This window comes from Rattus norvegicus, chromosome 10, assembly GCF_021556685.1.
Source record: "Rattus norvegicus strain SHRSP/BbbUtx chromosome 10, alternate assembly SHRSP_T2T, whole genome shotgun sequence".
NCBI classification, from domain to species: Eukaryota; Metazoa; Chordata; class Mammalia; order Rodentia; family Muridae; genus Rattus; species Rattus norvegicus.
In genome coordinates, this window is record NC_141543.1 from 44,034,257 (window position 1) to 44,060,056 (window position 25,800).

Here is a 25,800-nt window from a genome sequence, read left to right on the forward strand (position 1 = left end):
TCAAACTATCCATGAAATCATTTATTTTCTGAAAAGACTTTTTTTTTGTTTCTTTTTGGTGCATTTGATCATGTCCAGGGCCCTGTGCCATCCAAACAAGCACACCACCACTGAGTCACTTTTATTCCTTTCCTGTAAGTTCTTCAGTTAGTGAAAGGAGGGGAAACAGACCTGCTGTTCTGTCTGTGACTATCAGGTCTTCCAGGATAACAAAGCATGTCTAGCAGATGTTTCTCAGTCTTCCAAGTCCCACGGCTTCAAGAGACTCAGTAACTTCTCTGGGAGGCCCCAGACCACACTGTGATGGGATGTGCAAGCTGTGTGTCGTTAGCCTTGGTGGCCCTGGAGGAAGGTGGCTCTTCAGGACAGATGCTTGTTAGACACAAGGTCAACAGAACAGAAAGCCCTGGGTCACTCACAGTATTTCTGACAGCATGCAGGTTTTCAGTTCAGTTTTTTAGCTTCTGAACCAGGTGTTAAAAGCCTTTAGGATGTGGAGACTTTTCTTTTAGAATCTGGTGCAGACCCTTTCTTACTCATGGCTGACACTCGTCTTATTCTATTAAAACAAGAAAAACAAATGTTAATTACAAATCTTCTAAAGATACCCATCAGTTGCAAAACAAGCAAGCCAGGTTTGGGGGAAAAACCCCTGGTGGATTCTGAAGTTCCCTGAGATCTCTTTTCTAAAATCAAGCTGTTGCTTTCCTGGGCGTGCCCATGGTCATACAGGAGCAAACCATTGCCCTCGATAGCAGCGTGGTCAAAGTAGTCCAGGTGTTTGTGAGAGAAGGTATGCAGAGAGCACTACTTCAAAGGGTTGCAGCTTTAAGACTTGGCCAGGATCTGACTCAATATACCCACAGTGTGGGGAGTGAAGTCTCTTACCGCTTGACCTTTTGCATCTCGTCAATGGTGTCTGGAAGTGAAACTCCAGAGCTCTCTGGGAAGAAGAAAGTGATGATAGCTGTCAGGATGGTCAGACTTCCCATGACGATATAAGGCAGGTGGCGATCATAGGCACCTGTGGTTGAGCAGAGGACCCAGGTTACAGTGAGACTTGATCTTGGTTGGGCCTTTCATTCTCTCAGGACTCTAGAGAGGGCTTGCTGTCCTGTTGGCGACAGTGTTCCTAAAGCCTGGGCTGCCAGAGTGAGTCTGGCATCTAAAGAGTCAGAACCCAGACCTGGAACACATGTGCCCGAGGTCCAGCAGTGTTTATACTAGACAAGAGAGAGGTCTAGGGGAACAGAGACAGGACAGCTGCAGGCTTTCCAGGCAACACAAGGGGCTTGTCCAGGACAGGAACAAATTTCCACCTCTGTAGATCGGTCACAGTCTATTTGCACTCAGGTTAGACCAGGGGCCGCCTAAGTAGAGCCATGGAGCTTGCAAGGGACTTGCTGCTCTCTGGACACTGGCGAGTCCTCTCCTGAGCTGGAGCTATGCAGAGGAGGAGCCCTGCCAGGAGGGAGGACTTCTCTGAACCACAGAGATTGGTGTCCTGCTACATAAAATGTCAAAAGGCACATCTTTACAGGGCATACAACACCCTGTCAAGGGTGCCATGCAGGCCTGTATGCCACCCGGTCAGCAGGCTGAGGCAAGAGGAGCAAAAGTTCAAGGGCTGCTGGGGCTGCAGAGCAAGTTCAAGCCCAGCTTGTACAACTTAGTCAACTATTGTCTTGGAAAGTAAACTGAGGGCCAGGGAGATGGCTCAGCTGCTTAAAATACTTGCTGCTAAGCGTGGAGTCTGGGGTTCCATCCCCAGGATACACATGGTAGAAGAAAAGAACTGACTCCCTAAATTGTTCTCTGACCTCCACAGATACACTGAATGAATGAAGTGTTTAAGTTATGGCAACTGTCTGTCTATCAGATCTCTTGAATGGACAGGATTCTCTTCATGTTCCTAACTCTAAAATGATATTCCTCCAGTAAAGCACACTAGCTCCCTAAAGCATGATAAAGAAATTGTACTTTGTGATGGAAGGTCTGGGGAGACTGAAGTAGAAACTCCCACACTTTCTCATTCCCATCTAGCTGCTCTGTGAGCTGTTTTCCATTTGCAAATGAGGGCCTTCTCCACACTACACTTGCAAAGGACCTTCTCCAGTCAGGGATCCAGGAACTGAAGCATCCTGCTAACCTGGGTGCTTGTTCTCCAGCTCACATTAAGGCTACTTAGAGCTTCTGTCCCATCGCTCCAGTGCACTGTGGAACTTACCAAGGTAGACAAAGTAGGGAGACAGGATGCTGCCAAGGCGGGATGCTGTGGAGCTGACCCCCACACCCATGTTTCTGACCACAGTGGGGTACAGCTCGGCCGTGTACACATAGACCATGGAATAGGCAGAGGTGATTCCAAACTTGCCCACCATCACCAGGGCAGTGGACAAGTAAAGTAAATCTGGAGAGACAGAAAAAGAGCACAGTCAAGAGCGTCAGTGTAAGGGTTGCCTTGAGGCGTTCTTTTCCCTTTTCTCCCTGATTTGGGGTGGAGAGGGTTGGTCAGTTTCTGTAACTTCCTGTTGGAAGAAAACACTATGGCTAAGATTCCTCAAAGGAGATTAGTAAAGGAGACAGGGCACTTCATGTGAGGGTACATGTCCCTCAACCCGGAGGCACCGACATAAGCGCCCTATCGGCCTAGCCCGCCTACCTTAATCCGTGTTAAAGTGAGCTGCTTCACCTGGTCCTCACACTGAGGGCACGGTGCATCTAACTCAGGACTTGTGTGTGAATGGGGGAGGTCAGTTCTAACTCAGGTCGTGTGTGCAGTCTACTCAAGGAGTTCATAGATCTGGGCTTTCGAGGTGGCCCAGTGGGCAACAGAGCTTTCAGCCAAGCCCAAAACTTGAGTTTCATCCCCAGGATCTGCACACTGGAAGGAGAGATCCAACACTTCCCACATCCTGCAAGTTGTCCTCTGACCTTTACATGTGTGCTGGAAACATGTCTCCCTTCTCCAAATAAATAAGTGTAATAAAACCATCTGAACTTGGGGATGACCCTCCAATTGACTTCACTCCTAATGGGTATAACTAAGTGTCCCACAGATCACTGTGAGCTCAGGTGAGAGCCGCTCCTAGGTTCCTTCTGCCACATAATGGTGTAGTCCTCTGTAGGGGTGGGGGTCTCAGTATCACGGTTCTCAAAGTAATGACCAGAGGTTCCCAAACCAAAGGGGCATGAATGATTCTGGCAAAAAAATGGACAAATTAACTTGTCTTCTGGTCAGAATGTACTCCTTCTGCCCTCCAGTGGGGTACCAAGGCAGTTTTACCAGAAAAGTCCTATGTACAGTCTCTGAGACCTTTCTTTTCTTTCTTTTTATAATCATGATGGACTCATTTCTATTAGAATATCAGAGCAATAATGTAGCCCAGGCCAATGTCAGATGCCCCAAATGGACAAGGTTGACTTTGAACTGATTCTCCTGCATCCTCCTCCTGTTCTTGGATTACAGGTGTTACCCATGTCTCAGGCTCTGTCTTCACTATCAAATCTGTAATATTCTCCTGACCTTCCGAAGGTGTTCTGTTACCTCATGTAAACTTTACTCAATACCTCTTGTTCAGGGTGCTACCCATGACTGCTCTTTAGATGAGTTGAATTTCCTTTATTTCTGTTCACAGATGTTACTAACATCTGTGAAGGACCAGCATCTACCTTGTCTTCTCCACTAGAAACAGACTCCATGCAGAGCCACTCCAGCTATTGATTGAATAAGTAATATGACAGAACTAGTGGGATGACTCTCTTTTTTCTTTATTCTAGAGGAAAATACATATGAATATATTAACTTGGGCCTAGGGCTTAATCAACAGCCGGATGCTTTCTTCCCACCAAACAAGCCCAGGCCATGAAGAACACTCTTGTTTTATGACACCATCTCTTGATTTTTAAGTGAACATTGTATACATGCAGCACACGTATAAGAGTCTTTACTTTCTTCACGCCATTAATAGCCTGGTTCAAGAAAGGGAAACACGGGGCTGGGGATTTAGCTCAGTGGTAGAGCACTTACCTAGGAAGCGCAAGGCCCTGGGTTCAGTCCCCTGCTCCGAAAAAAAAGAACCAAAAAAAAAAAAAAAAAAAAAAAAGAAAGGGAAACACAGGAGACTCAGGATTGTAAATTAATGTGGCCCATACCTGAAGGCACAAGTTGCAATATGAGAAGGACACTGCCACCCAAGAAAAGGGAACCAGCCATGGAATAACGCCGGGTCACATGCTGTAGCAATAGCCAGGCCAACACATAGGCAGGGACTTCAACAGCTGCCAGTAGGAAGCCATTCACGTAGATGTTCCCATTCAAGTTAGGAGTGTCAAGAGAAAGTCCGAAGTAGCCCACTGATATGGTCAGCCTGAAAGAGGGTGCAGAAGAGAGCTGGAGAAGCAACATCCATCTCTCCAGACCCACACACCTCGACAAACTTTCATCCTGACAAGTCCTAAACTGCCTTTGGTGCAGGGGAATGGGAGGGCAGTAGCAGACTCCATTCCTGATTTATAGCTCAGATCATCCCATAAAGAAAGTGTCTTAGCATGCTTCATATAATTCACAATGACTTAATTACTAGAGAAAGTCCCAATGTGCATTTCAACATTAGAATCTTACACCAAACACTCGGTTTACAAAAGCCCAATTTCCCAATCCCTTTGGCAAACCTCTATCTTCAAAAAAAAAAAAAAAAAAAAACCACCCCAAAACCAAAAACAAACAAACAAACAAACAAACCATACATTATGATTCACGGCAGTCAGAAAATTACAGTATGAAGTAGCAAGACTGGAGTTTACTATAACATGAGGAACAGTATTAAAGTTTCACAGCATTAGAAAATTTGAGAACCACTGCTCTATGAAAATCCCAGAAGGGCCCTATAATGCTTTCATGTTTCCAGAAAGCTCTTAGCAGCCTCAGGAGCATAAAGCATGAAGTGTCTTCACTAAATCCCTTCTTCAAACCCCCAACTGTCCTAGCCAGAGTGTGTGTGTCACCAATAGAGAACTTTTTAGGAAGAACAGACAGAAATGGAGCTGGGGGTTGTTGTAGGGTGTGTGTAAATGACAGACAATGTGGCCTCAATGTAGGGCCAGTCCTTCTGTCTCCATGAGCACAGTAGAATTTCTGTCAGCTCCTTCCTGACTATTTACCACAGATAATCTACTGAGGGAGGGGACAAGAGACAGAACAATCAAGGAAGGACCTATGGGATTCCCTTGTGGGACCCCGAGATCTCAGCCACCATGATCATTTTCTCCTTTTCTGGGTTTCCATTACATTAAAAACTGTTATGTCCCCATGGCTGCCATCCATCCCAAGGAAGAACCCTTGTGTCATGTGATGACAGCTTTGGTCTGAAGTGTGTCTGTAGACAAGAGTCCTGACAGTGGGTGTGGTTTAGGCAGGTCTCACTTACGCACCACAGGATTATGGACATGATGGTGAGGATCCTGATATTCCGTGTTCGGACCAGATCATAAATGTGGTGCGACTGAGTATTTTTGGCATTTCCATCTTGTAAGTTAGTGGTCTAGGAAGGAGAACAGGTTGAAGACGTGCCTCATATAGACATACACCTAGCCCCCATCATTTTCGCTATCTACTTCTCAAGAGTTAGGGAACATTCCAAGGTTCTTCCTTGAAAAGACAGAAGTACAATGACTCAAGGGAATGTCTAAGGTCCCTGCAGCCTTAGTCAAGAACAAACTAGAATAAAGGACAATGAGGGATTAAGAGAGGTGTACAGCAAAGGCAGAGGCCCAAGCAGACAGCTGCTTGCATTACCCCGTCCATCCTCACTGGTCGCCTCCCAGGGAGGCTTTTGGGATTCCTATGGTAGGCTGACTCCTTGCTTTCAGTCAGAGAAAAGTAAGACTGTGTATTTTACTGAACTGACATTTAAATGGAACGAATGTTTGGGGTCCTCATACCATATAGTTACTGGTCTTCTTCCAGAAAAAAAAATCTAATTGAAAGCAGGAAAACTGAGCCACCCTTCACCCAGAGTAACTTCCTATGAGATCCAGCAGAGCCAAGGCCGTCATGCCTAAACACACTGTCACTGCTTTCTTAGTTAACCCAGCTCAGCTGTTCAGCAAAAGGTCAACTTGGGACTCAAATCCTCTGAAACAGCCTCAATTTCCTAAGTGATGCCAATGAGGCTATGGGTTTACCCACACCTATCCCTTACTTAAATGCCAGCAAAGCACCCTGACTTAAGATGTCCTCAGGCACATTCCAGGCCTCACTTCTGTGCTTCAGAGTCCGTCCAGAGCATGCTGAGTCACAGCTGCTCCTAGGCCACCATTTAAGGACTCTCAGTGGCTATCAGCATCTTGGTTTCCTATAACCAAGGCCCACGTCCTCATAAGCCCAGAACATTTCAAACATGCTTGTTGCTACACTGTAAGGAATTCCTCATGGTTTATGAGAACAGGAAAGAGGTGGCTGTGAGAAAGGACATGGATGGTACTTGATGAGTAAAGCCTGTCAGACACAGAACACTGCTGGGTGCGAATCTACAGTATTCTATCTTCAGACAGCGGTCCCCAAGATGTAAGAAACAAGGACTTCCCAAAACACTAAAGTCAAAGGAAGCCCCTTTCTCATGAAGGGTGTTTACTATTAAAAAGTGATGGTTAAGCCAGACTTGGTGGCATATCTCTTTAATTTCAGCTCTTGGGAGGCAGAAGAGTCAGATCATTGTTTGAGATAAGCCTGGTCTACACAGAGAGTTCCAGACCAGTCAGGGTTACACAGTAAGAATCTATGTTAAAAAAAAGCAAGCAAGGAGGCAGGAAAGCAAGCAATGTGTAAAAAGTATGATTACTGGAATAGGAAAGGAAACATGGCAAGAAAAAAATCATGGGAGTTAGAACACATCCCTCTCATCCTCTGAGGTCTGTGTGTACTCATGAGTGTATATGTGTATGCACCACATGGATGTGTGTATCTGTGTGTATGTGAATGAAGACTACAGGTTGACCTGGGATGTCACCACCAATCACTTTTCTAGCTTATCTTTGAGGCAGGGTCTCTCATTGACTGATTGTCCTTCTGTCCAGTAAGCTCCAGGGGTCCTGCTGTCTCTGCTCCCCCAGTACTGGGATTACAGCCACACTCAGCCATGCCTGGCATTCAGTCTGTTGTTGGGGATCTGAACTTGGGCCCTGATGCTTGTGTGGCGAGCACTTTACAGACTGAATCATCCATCCTTCTATTCCTCCAACTTCTACATTTAACAACCCTTGCCTTAGGGGTGCCCATGGCTTAGGGAAGGCAAGGGCTAAGTTCCTGTGAGCTGTGCTGCATGCTGCTGACCTCAAACGGTCAGTGGGAGCCTCCCCAGTGGCTTCCACATGGTGTTTACCTCACTGGGATCGAAGATAGTGGAAGGCGCAACAATCCCATTGAATTTGGCAGCTTTGCGGATGATCACCTCTGCCTCTTTAACTCGGCCTTGAGAGATGAGCCATCGGGGGGACTCAGGGATGAACCTGGAAGTACAGCACAATCTAGTGAGGCCTCCTGCTCTCTAGAGGCTGGACATGGCTCAACTGCATACGGGAAGTGAGGTTTCAGACAGAGAGGCAGGAGCGTGGAATGTGCAGTATTCATAAGGCAGAAATAGAGATGGTCCAGTAACTACCTGAGGTGTGAGCTCTGAGTGGAATGAGCAAACCCTGAAGCATCCTCCTGTACATCCCAAGGGGATCCCCACTCTGGCTGGCATCTGCATGTCTGCAATGGTGGTGCCCCCTTCTGGGCTTTAAGGAGACAGGTACAAGATGGGCTCCTGATGCCTGGCTTCTGCTGAGAGTCAGGCCCACCTAGATCCTGCTCTATTCTACTCTGTCCACGAGAGGCACAGGATCTTCTGCAGAGATCACTTAACATCCACTTCTTCCTACTCCACCTCTGATTTACTCAATAGACTTGTCGGTCTCTCTACACAAAACAGCCTTGTTATTAGGGCCGGAGACTGGTGAGTATTTTCCTTATGCTTGTGACCAGGCAGCCCTCTCTCCTCTCATAACCAGGAGCCATGATACATTGTTTTTTCTGCTCCCATTCTCTCCAGGATGCTCTAAGGGGATGAGGATCTCACCTTAGTCTAGTCTACCTGCCAGGATCCATTCTTGGCTTGGAATAGCTGTTGCTTTCCCTGCCCAATCTTCCTCTGTGGCAGCACAGCTGGACCTGCCTTCCTCTGCACAGCCACTGGAGGAAGCTCAATGTGGAGCTCTCCCTCTCTTTACTTTCCAACCCCCCCGGTCTGGGGCCTCAGCATCAAGCAGCTATAGTCTAGGTCTTGCTGGGACCTGGGGACTTCCCAGAGGTTTGGCTGGTCTCTATCTGCTTGCAGCAAATTCTTACTTCGACGTAGAACAGGGCAGAGGAGATACCTGCTAATGTCTTGGGATTCTGTGTTCTTTTGACTTTTCTGAGTATGGGGAGATTTTGTGAACTGACATAAATAATATGCACCCCCCTTTTGTGGGATCTAGAATTGAAATTTTAGGCCTACTGCTGCCCTCTACTGGACGTGACACAGAAGCCACCCCCAGGGTAGGCAGCCCAAGGGCCAGGGCCACACTTACCACCAGAGAGCCCCACACAGCACCCCTGGTAAAGTAATTGCCATCAGCAGCATCCTCCAGTCTCTGATGAAGTATGCAAACAGAGGCAGCACCATGAAGCCAAATGCAAAAAATATGCAAATTCCTAAGGTGGCGAATATAATTCGAATTGACTTGGAAAGAATTTCTGTTCCTGTTCAAAACAAGGAAGAGTCAAGTTAATCATTAATTAGGGTTATTTCCTATAAATCTTCTGTGATATCATTTTTAACATAGAGACAAGAGGGAGCCAGAAGTAGCTGTGTGCTCAGAGTCTCTGGGAGGGGGCTACATCTGAACTGACTAAGTCTGCTCTGATTTGCTCCTGGGGTATTTCTCTGAGGTCCCTAGGCAACAGTTCTCTTATGAAAACATCATCACCACCCTCAGACACATGCTAAAGAGCGTTACACCCCTGTAAATCCTTACGCAAGGAAGAATTAACCAAAGGCAAAATCACCACTAAAGCCACACATGCTAACTATTATCCTTTGTAGAAAAAATGACCTAGTAACTGAGAAAAGAAAATAATCATCCTTCCCAGTATACAGCCAAAGGAACCCAGTGATCTGATTGGTTAGAGCAAGGCTCTTCTAAACAGGGAGACTAGAAGCTTTCCAGTGGGAACAAGGTGGCTTGTCTAAGTCATAGCATTGAAGGATAGACTCTGACCCAAACCTGAACTGCACTGCTCAACTCACTCTCCTGGGCAGACACTGATAGGCAGCAATGCTCTGCAGCATCCCTTTCCTGGGGAGCCTGCCCATCATGGCCCATCTCCCCTTGGTGTGCCTCCTTCTTTCCATGCAAGCCTTTAAAAAGGGAATCCTAGTTAATGACTGAAGTACTAATAAGGCCAAGAGGCCACAAGTCAGAGGCCAGAAGAACAGGACATCAGAAGTCAGAACCCTTGTCAGGCTCAACTTCCCATGTGGTGAAGTAGGTTTATTTACTAGGGAATTCTAGTGAGGGACATCACAACTTGTCTCCAGTAAAGTGAAATGCAGGATCTAGAACTAAACTCCAACCTGATGTCCATACCCAGAACAAATGCTGCCACGTAGTTGGATATATGTCCCATGCCAACAAGGGCAAAGAGCAGAGTAAACATCTCGAAGTTCACAGAGAAGACCTGCAGGAAGCTGAAGCCAGTATGCATGCCCATGGTCCAAAACAGCACAGGCTTGCGACCAAACCTGGAGAGGAAAGGAGGATCACAGAGAAGCAGCTGGGAGAGGCAGCAGCCACTGGCTCCACAGAGGGGCTGTCTCCTGACACAGGGACTGGCACCAGGGTAGTTCCCTCCCTCTCACTCTCCATGCGAACATTGAATTCCATACTTTCCAGGATGAATGTGTAGCCTGGACACTCAGGCTGCCTCAATGGCAGTGCCACAATGGGGCTAATGACTGCAGGGGATGGAAAGACATTTGTTATGTGTAAATCCACATGTTCATAATAAGCTTTACAGACAAATACACATAAAAACCTTAAATGCATCATTGTGTAACAATATGACTTTTAAAACAGTATAATGCCTTACAAATTAAAACATTAACTACACTTATTTACATTTTTAGGAGGGTTTGAGAAATAATATGACAGAATATTTCATATTCTTTACACAATCAAATAGACAATGGCACATATATTTTGATAAGCATAAAACAGTCACATGTTGGTAGCGTTCAGGAGCAAAATATTTATAAAGAAGTGTGTTAACAAACATGTCTGGTAACTGTGTGCATTATTTTATTCCCGAAGTCAGCTGAAGCAACCGCAATGTCTTTCTTCTGCTTTATCAGGGCTGAAAACCTAGTTCTAGGCTCGAGTTCTACTGTTGTGGTCTACCCCAATTCACAATTCTAATTTCTTGTTTTAAATTTTCTTTCATTTTTATTTACTGGGGTACATCCATGTGGAGGTCAGAGGACAACTTATGGGAGTTGATTCTTTCCATCAACCAGTTGAATACTGTGGACTAAACTCAGGTCATTATGGGCAACAAGCAGTTACCTGTTGAGAAGGTCGCCAGCCAAGCAATATATCTTTTTTTTTTGAGTTAAAAATTTTTAATTTTATCTTATGTGTACAGGAGTTTTCCCTGCACATATGACTGGGCACACTATATGCATGCTTGGGGCCCTCAGAGGCCAGAAGAGGGGATTAGACCCCCTAGAACTGGGGGTTCTAGGCATCTAAGCAGGAGCTGGAAATTGAACCCAGGTCCTTCAAGAGCGCCAGTTCTCTCAACATCTGGGTGGTCTCTCTGATCCCCAATCTAACTCTTGGGGATCAAAAAAAACCAACAAAAACCAAAGAAACACAACAACCACCACCCCTCCATCTGTCACCCAAGGATCTGGAGAAATGGTCATCTTTCACAAGGATAGAGGCACAAAAAAGCACATCTCTTCATTGACTGAGGATGTTTCAACATATCAGCACAATAGTTACATTCGAAATTGATGTTGGGATAATGTATTTTTCATGAAATCAAATATTCATGAAATGCACAAAATAAAAAAGCCTATATATAATCTATCTATCTATCTATCTATCTATCTATCTATCTATCTATCTATCTATCTATCTATCTATCTATCTATATGTCTAGAACTGGAAATTATGCAAATATGACATCTATAGCATAGTGAATTATAGAAAAAAATACTTGTACATCAGAGTACCCAGAGGAGACGGGTATAGCTCAGAGGCAAGTGCATGCTGAGCACACACAAGGTCCTAGGTTAAATTTCCATCACAAATGAAATGGAAACAAAAGCAACTGCAAAAAGAAGACCCAGCACTCAAAACTGTATATTATGGGATAGATTACGGGCAACTGCACAAAGGCAGCAGAGGAGCAGAAGACTGGCACCATCACCTACAGTGTAGACTGCTGCTGTCTTTGCTAAGTTAGCACGCTTGTTTTCTTTTGGTCATGGTTCTTTCTGGAGAATACATTCACATGCACCGTCTACATGGTGGGCCTTCTCCTAAGTCCATGCAGACTCACACACTGATCTCTTAGGGAAGCACTCTTTGATACACCTGACACAATGCTTCCTCTGGTGTTCTAGGCATCTGTTCTGACTAACGTGTTGCAGTTTTCCTGAGTGCTATCAAAGCATGCATCAATCCCTTCCCGGGACATAGCCTTCTATTTTCTTTACATCCTTCCTTACAGTGAGAATCTCTTTTTGGAGGCTTTCCTTGGTGTGTGTGTGTGTGTGTGTGTGTGTGTGTGTGTGTGTGTGTGTGTGTACATGTGCATTTTGTGCATATGTGTGAGTGTGTGTTCTCCTGTGCACATGTGTGTATATGCATGTGGAGACCAGAGGTCAATCTCGGTGTTATTATGCAGAACACCATTTTAAGACCGGTTTCTCACGGGCATCTAGAACTCACTCCTAGGCTAGGGTGACTTGCCAATAATCTCCAGGGAGCCTGCTGCTCCTGTCCTTCAGTCACTGGGACAATAAAGGCATGCCATGCCACCCTGATATTACATGGGTGCTGGGGACTGAGTATGGAACTTCATGGTTGTGGGGCAGCCCTTCACTGTGCTAATTCCCCAGGTTCAGGATTCAGAGTTTGAAGTTTCTCTTTGTGATTCGGGGCAGTTTTAGGCTTCAGGGTTTGTTGCTTTGAACTATCCCTCTATCAATTATGATTGGCACTGACACGGAAGTGGTTACTCATGGGTGCTAACTTGGATGGGCAAACACTGGATGGGCTTCTGAGGCCTTGAAGTTCTCCTACCTGACTTGCAGTTGTTCTCAGGCCACCTCCATTTTGGTTGAATTGTCATGATGATGGAATCGAAAGTAATTTGGTTTCCAGATCTAAAGTAAACTTGTTTCTCTAGATTCTTATCCTCCCCAACCTTAAAGATTTCCTCAGTCATGACTCATCAAGAGAGATATTTCTCCATCACCTGCATTCTTGAATTTATCACTCCCTGATTACTCCTAGTAACAGCCAAATATGGGCCAAACAGGAAACTTTTCAATCTCCTTCCCAGACTATGGGATTGCACTGAGATTGTTATGAAGTGTGGAAGGGACACTACTGTGCCACACCACACGGGCCTGAAGTCTTCTCTCAGGTCTTGCTGTGCTGCTATTGTCTAGCCTATGATGTAAGCTATTTTAATAATCTCCACCCACAATCAACCTGAAGGAAAGTAGCGCTTCTGCTTGAGACTGGTCTCAGCTGGCTCGCACCATGTGCATTCAGGAGTGCTTACTCTCTTATATTAAAAACTGGCAATGTGGTTGCCCTTAAGAAGGTACTGTCTGGTTGGTGAGGCAATATTAACCACACTTTAATTAACCATGCTACTGGACATGCCATGATACACTGAGACAAGTGCATAAAGGAAACGGTCTACAGGTCCACAGAGACACATTAAGGAACTCAGACTCCAAGGGCAGGTATTGTGCACTATGGGATGATCTTCCTGACGATGGAGCACTGATGAGGTCCAAAGAAAAGGTAACAGATGCCAACGGGGAAGTATTCAGTCTAGAATGAGAGACCATTATTGATCCTGTGACATCACTTTTCATTCACTAATTTCTCTTCAGTGCCATGAAATCCAGGAACTGAGGTAATGGAAACTGCCACCTTGAGCCATTCGTATGGCCAAGAGACAGCATTAAATGGAAGGAGGATTCAGACTCTCAGTACAGGTGCTGTGGCTGCTGAGCATGCATATGAGTACGTGATTAACTCAGAAAGGCATTAGCTGCCCAACAGGGCTTTGGAGGAAGAAAGGAGCCAAACTGCAAAAGACTCTATGGCTATCGATTGGTAAAGGAGGAGACTCTGATTGTTTGTAAGGAGGGTATACTACAAGTACAAGACAGACTAGTGTAAGCTCTATCCTCCTTCCTTCCAAACGCTGCTCAGGACGACAGAGATCTAGGGAATACTTTACATCACTACTTTCTGGCAGCTGGAAGTTGTAAAGAAAAAAATCCTCGTTTTTTATTTTTTATGTTTATTTAATGTGTTCACTTTTTATTTATTTATTTATTTATTTATTTATTTATTTATTTATTTATTTATTTATTTTGGAGCTGAGGACCAAACCCAGGGCCTTACCACTGAGCTAAATCCCCAGCCCCCTCACTTTTGTTTTTAAACAGTGTCTTACATATAGCTAGGCTGGCCTCAAAGTCTATCCTTCTGTTTAGCTTCTAGTGCCTGGATTATAGGTACGCATAACCATGCTTAAGAGTAGAAAACTTCATTTTGAACTTTACCTTTTCATTTGTTATATTTTGGGTGAGGGGTGAGAGGTTAGGGTGTAGGATGGTGGGGTGCATGTGAACTAGAGGAGTGCATGTGGTAGTCAGAGGACAACTTGCTGGGGTTGGTTCTCTCCTACCATGTGGGTCCTGATGACAGAACTCAGGTGGTTGAGCTTTACTCAGAGCAATGTCTCCCACTCACAGACCTGGTCCGGTCACTTTTAAAGACTGGCAACAAAATGGCAAACACACATATTTACAAAACCAGGAAATACCAGTCTACTTATTCTGTGTTGAACCTCTCATAATCCAGAAAGCTAGTTTAGTAATCTCAAAAACTCATGACAACGTGCCAAGTGGTGGTGGCACATACCTTTAATCCCAGGCAGGCACATCTATAAATTCAAAGACAGCCTGGTTTACAGATCAAGTTCCAGGGTAGCCCTGGCTACACACACACACACACACACACACACACACACACACACACACACACACACACACACACACACGCTTCTCATTTTCCTTCCATCAATACAATCCTATCAAATCCTTTTTCAAAATGCATGTCTGATAGTCACACTCTGGTTTAAAAAACAACTCTCAAGGCTCCTCACTTCTCCAATCCAAATGCTTCACTGCGATCTGAGCTAAGCCACGTTTGCCCATCAGCTCTGGCCTCTGCCTGCTTCGTGGTCCTTGTCTCCATCTGAGTTTCCAGACCTCAACCACAGTGGACTTTTTTCTGTTCCTAAGCCTCTGGTCTAGACTTTAACACATGATGGGTTTTCCTGCCCAGAGTGCCCTTCTTCTCTCCACCTCTTTGACACCAAATGTCTACTCATCTTTCAACTTTCAGCTCATGCTTTGCTTCCCAGTAAATCCTCCTGACCCCTGATGGACACTTTCATGGCACTCTGACCTTCCCTGGTATCATTTCCCATGGCCAAGGAAAATAATCGCTTCTTCAGTAAGTTGAATCCATCTATCTGCTCTGTAAAGGCGCGTTCTGGATGAGCAGAGATAGTCCAGAAAGCCAGAGGAGCAAGGAGCCCTGGGCCTCAGTAGAAACTACCACTTGCCAACCACATACCCTGGCACATAAATTAGCCACAGTGTTTTACTTGCCCCACTTACAAAGTGGGAATAACAGTTCCTGTCACAGGGGGTGAAGATATGGTCACCTATTTGGTTTTTAAGGTGTGCTGTACTTGGAACAGTGCCTGGCACATACTACATATTTGCTAAATAGACAAGAGCAATCAATCAATGCTTGTTACTAGATTAAGAGAAGTGTCATTCCCAACAGGGAGGGGCCTCAGGCTCAGCCAAAACTTGCAATCATGGTCACAGCCTACTGACATCTCTATTTAAAAAAAAATTAGTTTTTGTTTTTGAAACAGGGTTTCTCTGTGTAGCTCTGTATATACCAGACTATTTTCAAACTGAGAGAACCACCTGCCTCTGCTTCCTGAGTACTGGTCCTAAAGCAGTGTGCCTCTAGACACGACATCTTAGTGATGCCTGTAGTGTACCCTGTAGCAGTTCAGTATTTTATATTTAATCACTAAGTGACTTTTGAAAAATAAATCTAATGAGATATGCAGTTTGTAAGTTTTCATTAGCCGAGAGTGGTGTACATCCTGATTCAGGAGGACTGCCATACATTTAATGTCAGCCTGGCTTACACAGCAAGTACTAGGTCAGCTAGTTTCTTGTCTGGAGAAAAAAAAACACTCACAAAGCCAAGGGCCAGCAAGATGGCTCAGCAGGCTGTGTGAGCATCATGAATTCGGTTGGATCCCTAGAACTAATATCAAAAGTAGGATTCCTCTATTTTCTCCTGACCTCTAAATGAAAGTTTTTGTTCACATACCTCTCCCCACTGTACATTTGTACACAAATCACAAATACAAATTTAAAAAACAACAAACAAGACCCAAAAAACTTTGAGAAATGATGGGAGACTGATCCGTAGATGTACACATGAAATCATGCAGCTCCAGGAGCATGTGACAGAGCATGTGACAGAGCATGTGAGAGAGCAAGTAGCTTTGCTTCCCAGGCAAGATGACATTCTGTCTCAGCCTGGACTTCTCTGTGAGCTTCCTAGCTGGCCAGGAAGATGCTGAGCACCCTCTACTGCAGAGGTTCTCAGCTTCCTAATGCTGGGATCCCCCTCAAATGCTGGCGACCCCTCAGCTATAAAATTATTTTCATTGCTACTACATAAATATTATTTTGTTACTCCTGAGAACTGTAATGTAAATATCTGACATGCAGGATATCTGATATGGGATATCTGTAAAGGGGGTTGCGACCCACAAGTTGAGAACCCTGCTCTCCTGGGTCTAGGAGTATCCTGTTAGTGTCACCATAGCTAAGGATCTGTTGAAGTCCTCTCTGCTGACCTCAGCTGTCTGTGATAGATCCCAAAGCTCCAACTAAAGGAACTTAGCATAATGAATCTGAGAATTTCACAAAAGCTGTGGACCTTGATGAAATAACAATAAAGACAGCGACCCTTCCTCAGCAATCCCCGATTTTATTGTTGCCTTTGGTTGCTGAGGCAGATTCTCCCTAAGTAGCCCAAGATGACCTTGAACTCTCAACCCTCTGCTCTCAGTCATCTGAGTACTAAGATGAGAGGTGTGTACCCCCACCCATTACTTAAATTTCAAGGGCATTTTGATTTTCTGAGCCATTAATGGACCTCAGATAAAAGCTTTAAAATTGGACAATACTATGCTTGTAACAAATAACATTCACTCTCTTGGTCACACAGTAAGTGCCATAACCACAGGCCACTTTGCTAAAGGACAGCCGAGTTCTGCTTCTCACAACACTTTTCTAACGTTGCTCAGAGAGTAAGCTGGTCTTCTTGCAAATACAGAAGTGGCCACCATGGTGTTGACTAATGTACAACACAGTGCATCCACACATGTGTAATGTCAATCTCTCTCCTCTTCAGGGATGGGAGAATGGTATAATCTCCTAAGGAAAGTAATCCAGACTAGTATAGATGTGACTCATGACAAAGTAACCAGTCATTGGACCATGGGCACACATGGCTTGACTAGCTCAGTTTTCTCTGTTTAGTAAGGATTAGAAAATACTGTGGGAGGTTGTTGGCCTGTTTTACTTGATATGGAGTCTATGCTAGACATAGATACTGTTGCTTCTGAAACAAATGGCCCTGGGCTAAGAGAACATCATCATTTGAAGTCAAGTCCAGGTATGTACTCCTTGATTAGTGCTGGACACCTTACCTGTCTGAGAGCTGTCCCGAAATGAAGGAGCCTAAGAGCACACCCACGTAAAACATGGAGGTGGTGAGTGGGGCTTTCCAGGCATCGTTACACACCAGGTTCCACTGTAGGAGGAGCAAAGGGATGCATCACTCACTCCTTTTCTGAAATTTAAGGCTTCTTGGAAAATGAACTGGCATACCCTACATCCCCGAATGTTCTGACTATAGGAGCTCAATGATCTACGCAATGACTCACCTGAGCAGGAAAGCAGAGAAAGCAGGTGGCCTCTCCCTCTCCATCTTGTCTTTCATATTGTAGGCTCCCATGTCACGGTTTAATTTAAGGAGGGGGAGAGGAGCAAGTAACAGCATTCTACCAAGCCAGATACTGACCTCTGGTCAGCAATGCTTTTGTGATGCCAAGGAATGTGGAAGAGGCAAGGTACTCTTGTGGGGAGTCTAAGAGGCAAAGCATCCAGCAAAAGATTGAGGCCAAAGGGCTGACAGCGCTCTGTCTAGACTTGTTCCATCAACTGTCTTTGGGCTCCCATCAAGTCAATGGCCCCTTCAGTACCTGTAGTATTCTATGCTGGAACATCTGATACCACACTGCCCCACACATCTGACTAAACCCAGAATGCCTTGGAGCTATGAACTGGGAGTCTGGAAGCTGGGTGTTAACTGCTACTTCAGTGTTACCTGGTTTTCTAACCTCACATAAGGCCCTACCCATCACACTGAACAGTGCCTTAATTTCCTTGTCTAGAAAACAGAGATGGGGCAAAAAAAAATAGGCTTCTCTGCTCGCATTTCCACCATTCAAAATATGGTTCCATTACAGTTACCACAACCAGGAAGTGATCTGTGCAGGGGAGAGTGGGGTACATGGGGAAACAGTGACACTTAGATATTTTGAGGTCTCAGCCCAATATGGAGCTGTAAGACTAGCAAACAGTCCAAACAGGGACTTTAGTGGTTCCCAGGAAGATGTTGCTTGGTCATAGACTGTGTATAGAAGGAAACTTTAAATTTTGCAGAGCTTGGCAAAGCCATGCACGGGGGATGCCCTACTGTTTTGTATGGCTGTGATAGGTATGCTCTGGAGAGGCGTGAACCCTAGAGACTTCACTCCAGGATTGCTCATTGCAGCTGATTTGCCTTTCCTGCCAATATTACATAGCCTAATGATTCCTAGGTATCAGTCCACTCTATTGGGCAAATTTCCTGCAGATCAACATAAAGATGAACTTTCACTGATTTAATGCTGTTTAGATGTACTAATGATTTTATAGAATTCCTGATTTGATTCAAATAATTTTAGCAAGTTAGAATAATTGGTAGAAAGTTTAAGGAGATGGCTTTAGTTGTTTTGCCAGAAAGATATAATAAAGTTAGAATCAAGAATAGAATGTGGGGATCACAACCACCAAAATGAAGTTCAATTCCTTCGTGACTTCTGACCAAAGCAAGAACTATAGATGGCATTTCAATGCACCTTCTCACATTCGGAGGAACATCAGGTTTTCCCCTCTTTCCAAAGAGCTGAGAGAGAATTATAATGTTCAATCTATGCCCATTCTAAAGGATGATGATGTTCAGGTTGTTCGAGGACACTACAAAGGCCAGCAGATTCTGCACAGCATTGGTGGTTCATCTGTGTAGTCCCTGGGGTGGAAACGTAACTGTTCTTTGGAAAGTTGGTTGGATGGCGTTTTTGCTGGGGCAAACCTGTGAAGGAACATTTTGTTAAAGTGGACAGATGTGAAAGGCTAAGGCAGACTCATGAAGGAATGTTTCACTGAAGTAGACACAGGAGAGAGGATGCTCTGCTAAAGTAAGCATGTAAAAGGACATGGAATGAAGGATTCTTTGCTAATGACATGTATATATTGGTTTGTCTTACATTGTGTAGTTGAGCTGCATTTGTTGGGACTCCATAGAGAGAAACACACCAAAAAACTTCTGGTGCTGTGCTGCAGTTTGTTGCTGCTTCCAAGGACTCCAGCTGACTGGATGCACATTCTGAGGCAAGACCTGTGCTGAGGCAAGGCTTGTGGAGGACACATGATGTTTGTAGGGTATAAATAGGACTCAATGGAGTGAAGGACACAGAGCTTGGCTTGCTGGTACAGCTAGCTATGCTTGTGGGTCTTGTGTCTTCGCTGATCTTTGCTTCCCCGAGAGAGAGGCACAGCTGAGAACTTCTCCTGGTGTTCCTGTTGGTCCCTCCTGCTGACTCGAGCCGAAGCTGAGGCCTGCCTGTTTCTGCTAGGTCATGTCCCTGCTGTTGCTAACCAGACTCTACCGAACTGGACTGTTGGTGTATCTGTGAAGTGTTTGTGAGTGGATCAAGCTGCTGCTGCCTGCTAACCTGAGAACTGAATTGCTAATTTCCAGACAACACAGATGGGAATTGCTTCAAAGAATCTTTCTAAACAGGTCCACTTCTCCCATATCCTTTCTTTTCCATTATCTCTGGTGGGTGATGCCCCACTGTTTTGTACAGCTGCAATGGGTGAATTCTGGAGAGGCACAGCTCTAGGAGCTTCATCCCAGGATCGCTTCTTGCTACCAATGTGCCTTCTCATGTTTGTCATTGCTATATTCCTCATACATCTGGCACAGAGAGATCCTTATTGCCAATAGCCTGGTGTGATTACTTCCTGGGTGATAATCCACTATGTTGAGCCAAGTTTCCTACAGATCAAAATAAATATAAACTTTCCTGAGATAATGCTGTTTAGATCAATTAATGATTCTGTGATTCCAGATTTGATTTAAATAGTTTTAGGAAGTTAGATAGTTGATAGAAAGTTTAAGGAGATGGTTTAAGTTGTTTTGCCAGAAAGATATAAAAAAAGTTAGAATTAAGAGCAGAATGTGCCTCCTCCCTTATAGAATAGTGAGGGTTACAAAAGGAGGACAGTGAGCATTTATGTGTTACAAGCATGTAATTGTACCAGAGAGAAAAGTAGACTTGGGACCAGTTAAATGGTCAAAGAAAACATTTCATTCTGTGTTGGGCCTGAGTTCCTGGATCTTGTGATCTATAGATATGACCACAGGTTTTGTTGTGCACCATGAAAAGACAAGGTTATAAATAAAGAGTAAATAATTCTAAGTATAAGAATAGAGAGTAGATGAACTGTCATCAGCTAAGTATAGGAAAACACAAAATTGTCATCATAGCATAATGCAAAATACATTCAGTCCAACTTCAAAAGTCCCATAGTCTATAACAGTCTCAACAATGTTAAAAGTCCAAAGTCTCTTCTGAGATTCACCTAATCACTGAATTGTAATCTCAAAAATTAAAAAGCAGATTATATACTTCCAACATCACAGGATATACATTACCATTACAAAATGTTATAGTAGGAATATTGGACCAAAGCAAGACCAAACCTGCTGGGCAAACTCCAAGCTGCATCTCCATGTCTGATATTAAAGTGCTTTCATATCTCCAACTCTTCATCTTTGTTGACTACAACAAACTTCTCTCTCTTGGGCTGGTTCCACTCCTTTAGCAGCTTTCCTCGGAAGGTATCCCATGGCTCTGATATCTCTAGCACCTTGGGGTATCCAAGGCAACTTAAACTTTATACCTTCTTGTTCCAATGTCTGCGATCCACACATGCTTGGAGCTCCTCCAAAGGGCTTGGGTCACTTCTCCAGCTCTGCCCTCTGTAGCACTCTAGGCTCTGGTTGACTCCACTCCACTTCCTCTACTGTTCTTGGTGGTCATCCCATAGTTCTGGCATCTCCAATATGCTAGGGTTTCCTGCTGCAACTAGGCTTCACCAATAGCCTCTCATAGGCTCTCTTCATGGTGCCAAGCCTCAACTTCTTTGCATGACCCCTTCATTCCTGGGCTATCAACTGCAACTGAGGCTGCAGCTTCTTACCAATGACTTTTCCTGGCCTCTTGCAGTGCCAAGCCTCAGCTGCTCTCCATAACCCTTCATGTCTTCAAAACCAGTACCACTTGGGTGGTTCTTACATATTACCAAGCCCAGCTGAAGCATGACGTACAACCTTGGCTATCTTTGGAACAGTTTTTTTTTCCTGCTCTCAGAAAACACTTCACAGAAGATTTCACCTCAGTGATGCTGATCTCTTTTTCTATCACCATTTTGCATCTTAAAGGATTCATGAAGGGCTTGTTTTCTGGGCCTTTCCATTGTGGAGCATTAGGTTTCACACAGTGTATCTACTCTGTCATTGCAATTTCCCTCACCCTTAAAATCCCTTCATCAACACTAAGTCAAAGAATATCAGGCAACTACAACCCCTTTTCAGTAGGCCCATCTTTTGAGAAACGCTTCAGTCAACCATTCAAACAAACTTTTGACACCTTTTTGTAACTTGCGAGCTTCCATATTAAACCTAGAATCTCCACTCAGAGGGCTCATATCAATAAACTCAGCCTGATCTAGTTTTGTTTCTTCAACCATTATCCTACACCCTTAAAGTCCATTCTCACACATATTCCCCAGACTTCTGCTTGAATGAATTAGCAAACTCATTAATTTCCTTAATAGTGAAGCACACTTCCTCATGGACTAGACTTTCTAACTTTTCCTCTAGGGGCCTTCTTTACATTAAGTTTGCTTACAGGTCTAGTGGAAACCTATAGACCTTGAAGAACATCAGTATTGACTTTCCTGGCAATTTTTTCAGAGAAAGTCACTGCTGGTTTATCAAACAATGAAGGAGCAATTTCTGCAGGTAAAAAGGGTAATATTTCAAGAGGTGGGGCTGTGGGTACTACTTCCTCAGGTGAGGTGAGACTCCCCATGAGAATATGAGGATTTAAAGTTCTCAGCCACACATCCCCACCCCAGGTTATAGGATTTCATTCTTTGCCAATTAATGCCCTTATTTTAACTGCTGACACTGTCTGAGGCTGAAACTTGAATTTTCACTGTAATTCAGCCAACCTTATAACAAATACTTCAGTTTGATTGTTCTGCAACTTGAGCTCTATGGCTGCTGGAGGGAAGATTCTCTTCAGGGGAGTCTTAGAAATCTTTAGATTGTTTTCCTGCATCTGCAGTCGGTCAATTTTATCATGCAGCTCATTGCTTTCCATTATCAATTTATTCAGAGATGCTAAGAGCAACGAGCCAGCAAAATCATTTTCCTTATTTTCCCACAAACTGTAGAAATTTTCGTATACTATGTCACCTAATCCATTGCCAGTCACAATTGATGGATCAAGATAATCAAAGGTATTTACCTCTTTAAGTTTGAAATATAATTTCCACCATAGCCTTCAATATTCTCCAAGCTCCCAGAGTGTTTGGAGAGCTTTCAGTAGTTCAAGGTACTGATGAATTACTCAGTCCCATGAGGCTGGGTATTTCAGATAGTCTTCTCTAAAGCTGGAATCCTGAAGAAGTAGGTTCCAGCAGATGTGCTGGCAAGTAAGTGCAAACAGACGAAGAATAAACACTTCCTTTTTCCATTGTCCTTACATAGGCCCCCAGCATAAGGCATGACCCAGATTAAAAGTGTGTACCACCAGGCCTAGATTTGGAACTTACTTTGCCCCATGCTGGCCTTGAACTCAGAGATCTGTTTGCCACTGTCTCCTAGGATTAAAGGCATGTAGTATCTTGCCTGAGACTAAGCTTTTCATGGCCACAATGCTTCAAGATCTGGACCACAGATGTATCCTTCATTTCTGAATTGTTGTTCATTCAGATGTAGTCAAGTTGAAGATCAGGAATAGCCATCACAGAGTGGAATATGGTGGTTTCAATATGCTTGACCCATGGGAAGTGGCACTATTAGGAGGTGTGGCCCTGTTGGAGTAGGTGTAACCTTGTTGAAGGAAGTGTGTCACTGTAGGGGTGGATTTTGAGGTCCTACGCTCAAGCTCTGCCCAGTGCAAAAGAAAGTTTCATTCTAGCTGCCTATAGATCAAGATGTAAAACTTTCAGCAACTCCTCCAGCACCATGTCTACTTGCCTGCTACCATGCTTCCTGCCATGATGATAATGGACTGAACCTCTGAAACTGTAAGTCAGTCTCAATTAAATGTCCTTTATAAGAGTTGCCTTGGTCACGGTGTCTCTTTATAGCAATGAAACCCTAACTAAGATGATGAGCTTACCCTTGAACCTAGTACTCCTGTACTCATCTGGCTACTCAGTTATATACCTAAAGCTCTGGAAGCCCAGACCATCAGTGCTTCTCTTCTACTTGGTGGGTGGATGATGGCCTTGGCCACGAGTCAAGCTTCATGGCTGGAAAGCTGTAAGGGGAACCAAACTTGGAGACTCTAGAACAGCTATGACCAAGGGTCTGCACTTCTTTCTAGTCAGAAATGTGCCTCTCTAGTACATTTGACTCAGGTTCTCTGGGTTCAATGATATATTAATATAGCTGTCAAGTATTCTCAAACCGTTCATTGAGATAAGACTCCTATGAATAGACATGAATGCCGACATGGAGACCAGAGGAATAAAGTGGATGTTCTGCTTTATTCCTCTGAGAAAGGGTCTCTCACTGAACTGTGTTGCTGTGCCTGGCTTTCCCTGCTTCTTTCCCTGCTTTTACAAAAGAGTATTAAAAAATTATTTTTGGTGTATGAATATCTGTCTATGTGAGTGTATGCCACATGTGCTGAGAAGAGGATGCTGGATTATCTGAGACTGAAGTTCCAGGTGGTTCTGAGCGGCCCGATGGGGGTTCTAGGAACTGAACTTGAGTCTTCTGCATGAGGGCCTGCTTGCTTCCTTCCTTTCTTTCTTCCTTCCTTTCTTTCTTTCTTTCTTTCTTTCTTTCTTTCTTTCTTTCTTTCTTTCTTTCTTTCTTTCTTTCTAGTATAGGGGCTTGTATTCAAAATCAGGTCTCTTTATGATCGAGTAGCAAGCACTCTTACCCACTGAGTTATCTCTCTAGCCCCAAAAAGTACCTCTTGACCTCATATATAATAAGGATTATTTTTCTATTATGGGGAGAGAGGGTTGGGTACAGATCCCAGGAAATTACAATTGGTGCCCAAGTACCCCAAACACATCCACATGCACCAATAAGCAGCATGTCAGTCACATACCCAGCTGAGTGACAGAGAAGTGTCAAACTCACCCAAGAATATGAGGGGATGAAGAATTTGGTTTCCACCACTCATTAGAGAAGGTTATATGCCTTAATTTAACTTTCCAGTGATCTTGTCTCAGAATACTGTGGAGAAGACTCCATATCAACAAGTCACCCTGGATAGATCTGCAGCCACATGGGTCCTTAAGAAATAACAATCGAGGGCAAATGGAAGACAGTTTCTCCTGGGGCACGACAAGACTTCATTTTGGGGTGAGGATAGGTGAGGGAAGGAAGAGTAACTAGAGAAAGAGTAGAGTTTGAAATACATGTTTCTTTAACTTTAAAAAGTTCTGCAAACAAGCACAAGGCCCTGGGTTGGGTCCCCAGCTCCGGAAAAAAAAAAAAGTTCTGCAAAGAGTATTTCCTTTCTGAACAGAGGCTAAAACTGTGGCCACTTCTCTGGAGCAAGTCCTAATTCCACGCCTCTGAAACACACCAGTATCTTGGAAAAGTCCCACCACTCAAGGTCTCAGGGCATCTCCTAGGGGCAGCACCTTCCGGACTCTATTTTCAATGCGACCTATGGACCGATGGCCAGCCTGACACTTGTACACCGAGGGGTGTACTGTGGTTAGAAATCATCTCATAAAATGTTCCTGGAAGATGCTCATCACCAGAGAGCTTGTGGGTTGGATGAAGGCAACAACCATCGCCCTCAATGTCACCAGACCCTGACAGGGGGCTGCCACCTACCTCTGTCACGATGGTGGACAGGAAGACCTCCTTGCTGTATTCCCAGCCATCCAGGCAGTTCTCCAGTTCCAGCTGCTTCAGGTCCACATCCTCTCCTGGCTCCAGTCCCAGAGCAGAGAAGTTGGCGATGGTGGCCAGTCGGTAGCGGCGGCATTTATGAGGCACCTGCCGTCCGTCCTTCATCTCCAACGGGATGCTGTGGTTGCGCCACGCGCTGCTCAGGTTCACGGTGTCTGGTACCAGGCAACGGTGCTCCGGACTCGCCGTCAGGAACACGGCTGACAACCCAGTAAAGCCATTGGGGATGATGCTGGCACTGAGCAGGAAGAAGATGAGGCGCTGGAAGGGCCCCCACTCGCCCAGAAAGGCGGTCAACTCGTCGTAGTCAGGCATATAGTAGGCAGTCCACCGGGTCCCGCTGGGAATCTGAAGACACTTGGGCGCAGTGGGAGACGCACGGTTTGGCTATGCGCGTGCGCCCGGAACCCCAGTCACTGGTCCAAGAGGAGTGCGAGAAAGCGTCGGGAGACGTTTTCCACACGAACAAGCTCGTGAGTTCCTCCCGCCGCCTCAGACTCCGCCAGTGCCAAAGACACCCAGGGCGTGAGGCCATGTTGGACTCCGCTTCTGGCCTAGACTCCAAGGCGGGCAGTGCAGCCCTGAGTCGAAACTTGAGGTGGGCGGGGCCGGCGTGATCATTAGTAGGCACTGGACGCGCCTGTACGTGAGGCGGACCTGGTCCCGGACCGAAATGGCCTGGCTTCAGAATTCAGAGGGAGGCTTGGAGTCCCTTGCCCAGTACCCGAGCTATTCCTTGAGGAAAGCCCTGAGGTGAAGTCCCTCGGCGTCCAGCCC

The 25,800-nt window shown here is 44.9% G+C and overlaps 1 protein-coding gene across 5 annotated transcripts; it reads right to left on the minus strand.

Moving 5' to 3' along the window:
* On the minus strand, positions 1–25,800 carry Slc22a21 (solute carrier family 22 (organic cation transporter), member 21). Of its 5 annotated transcripts, NM_001447271.1 has the most exons (10): positions 24,946–25,441; positions 17,162–17,265; positions 9,673–9,827; positions 8,614–8,785; positions 7,383–7,509; positions 5,434–5,543; positions 4,156–4,370; positions 2,228–2,410; positions 889–1,024; positions 7–559 (listed from the first exon to the last, which is right to left on the minus strand). In NM_001447271.1, the coding sequence occupies exons 1-10, from the start codon at positions 25,336–25,338 to the stop codon at positions 487–489; spliced, it is 1,668 nt and encodes a 555-aa protein (NP_001434200.1). In that variant the 5' UTR covers positions 25,339–25,441; the 3' UTR covers positions 7–486. The 5 variants fall into 5 exon arrangements, 3 of the variants coding, with proteins under 3 accessions (XP_087427824.1, XP_087427823.1, NP_001434200.1); XR_015630528.1 differs by lacking the exon at positions 5,434–5,543 and having other exon boundaries at positions 1–559; positions 24,946–25,800; XM_087571698.1 differs by lacking the exon at positions 17,162–17,265 and having other exon boundaries at positions 1–559; positions 24,946–25,800.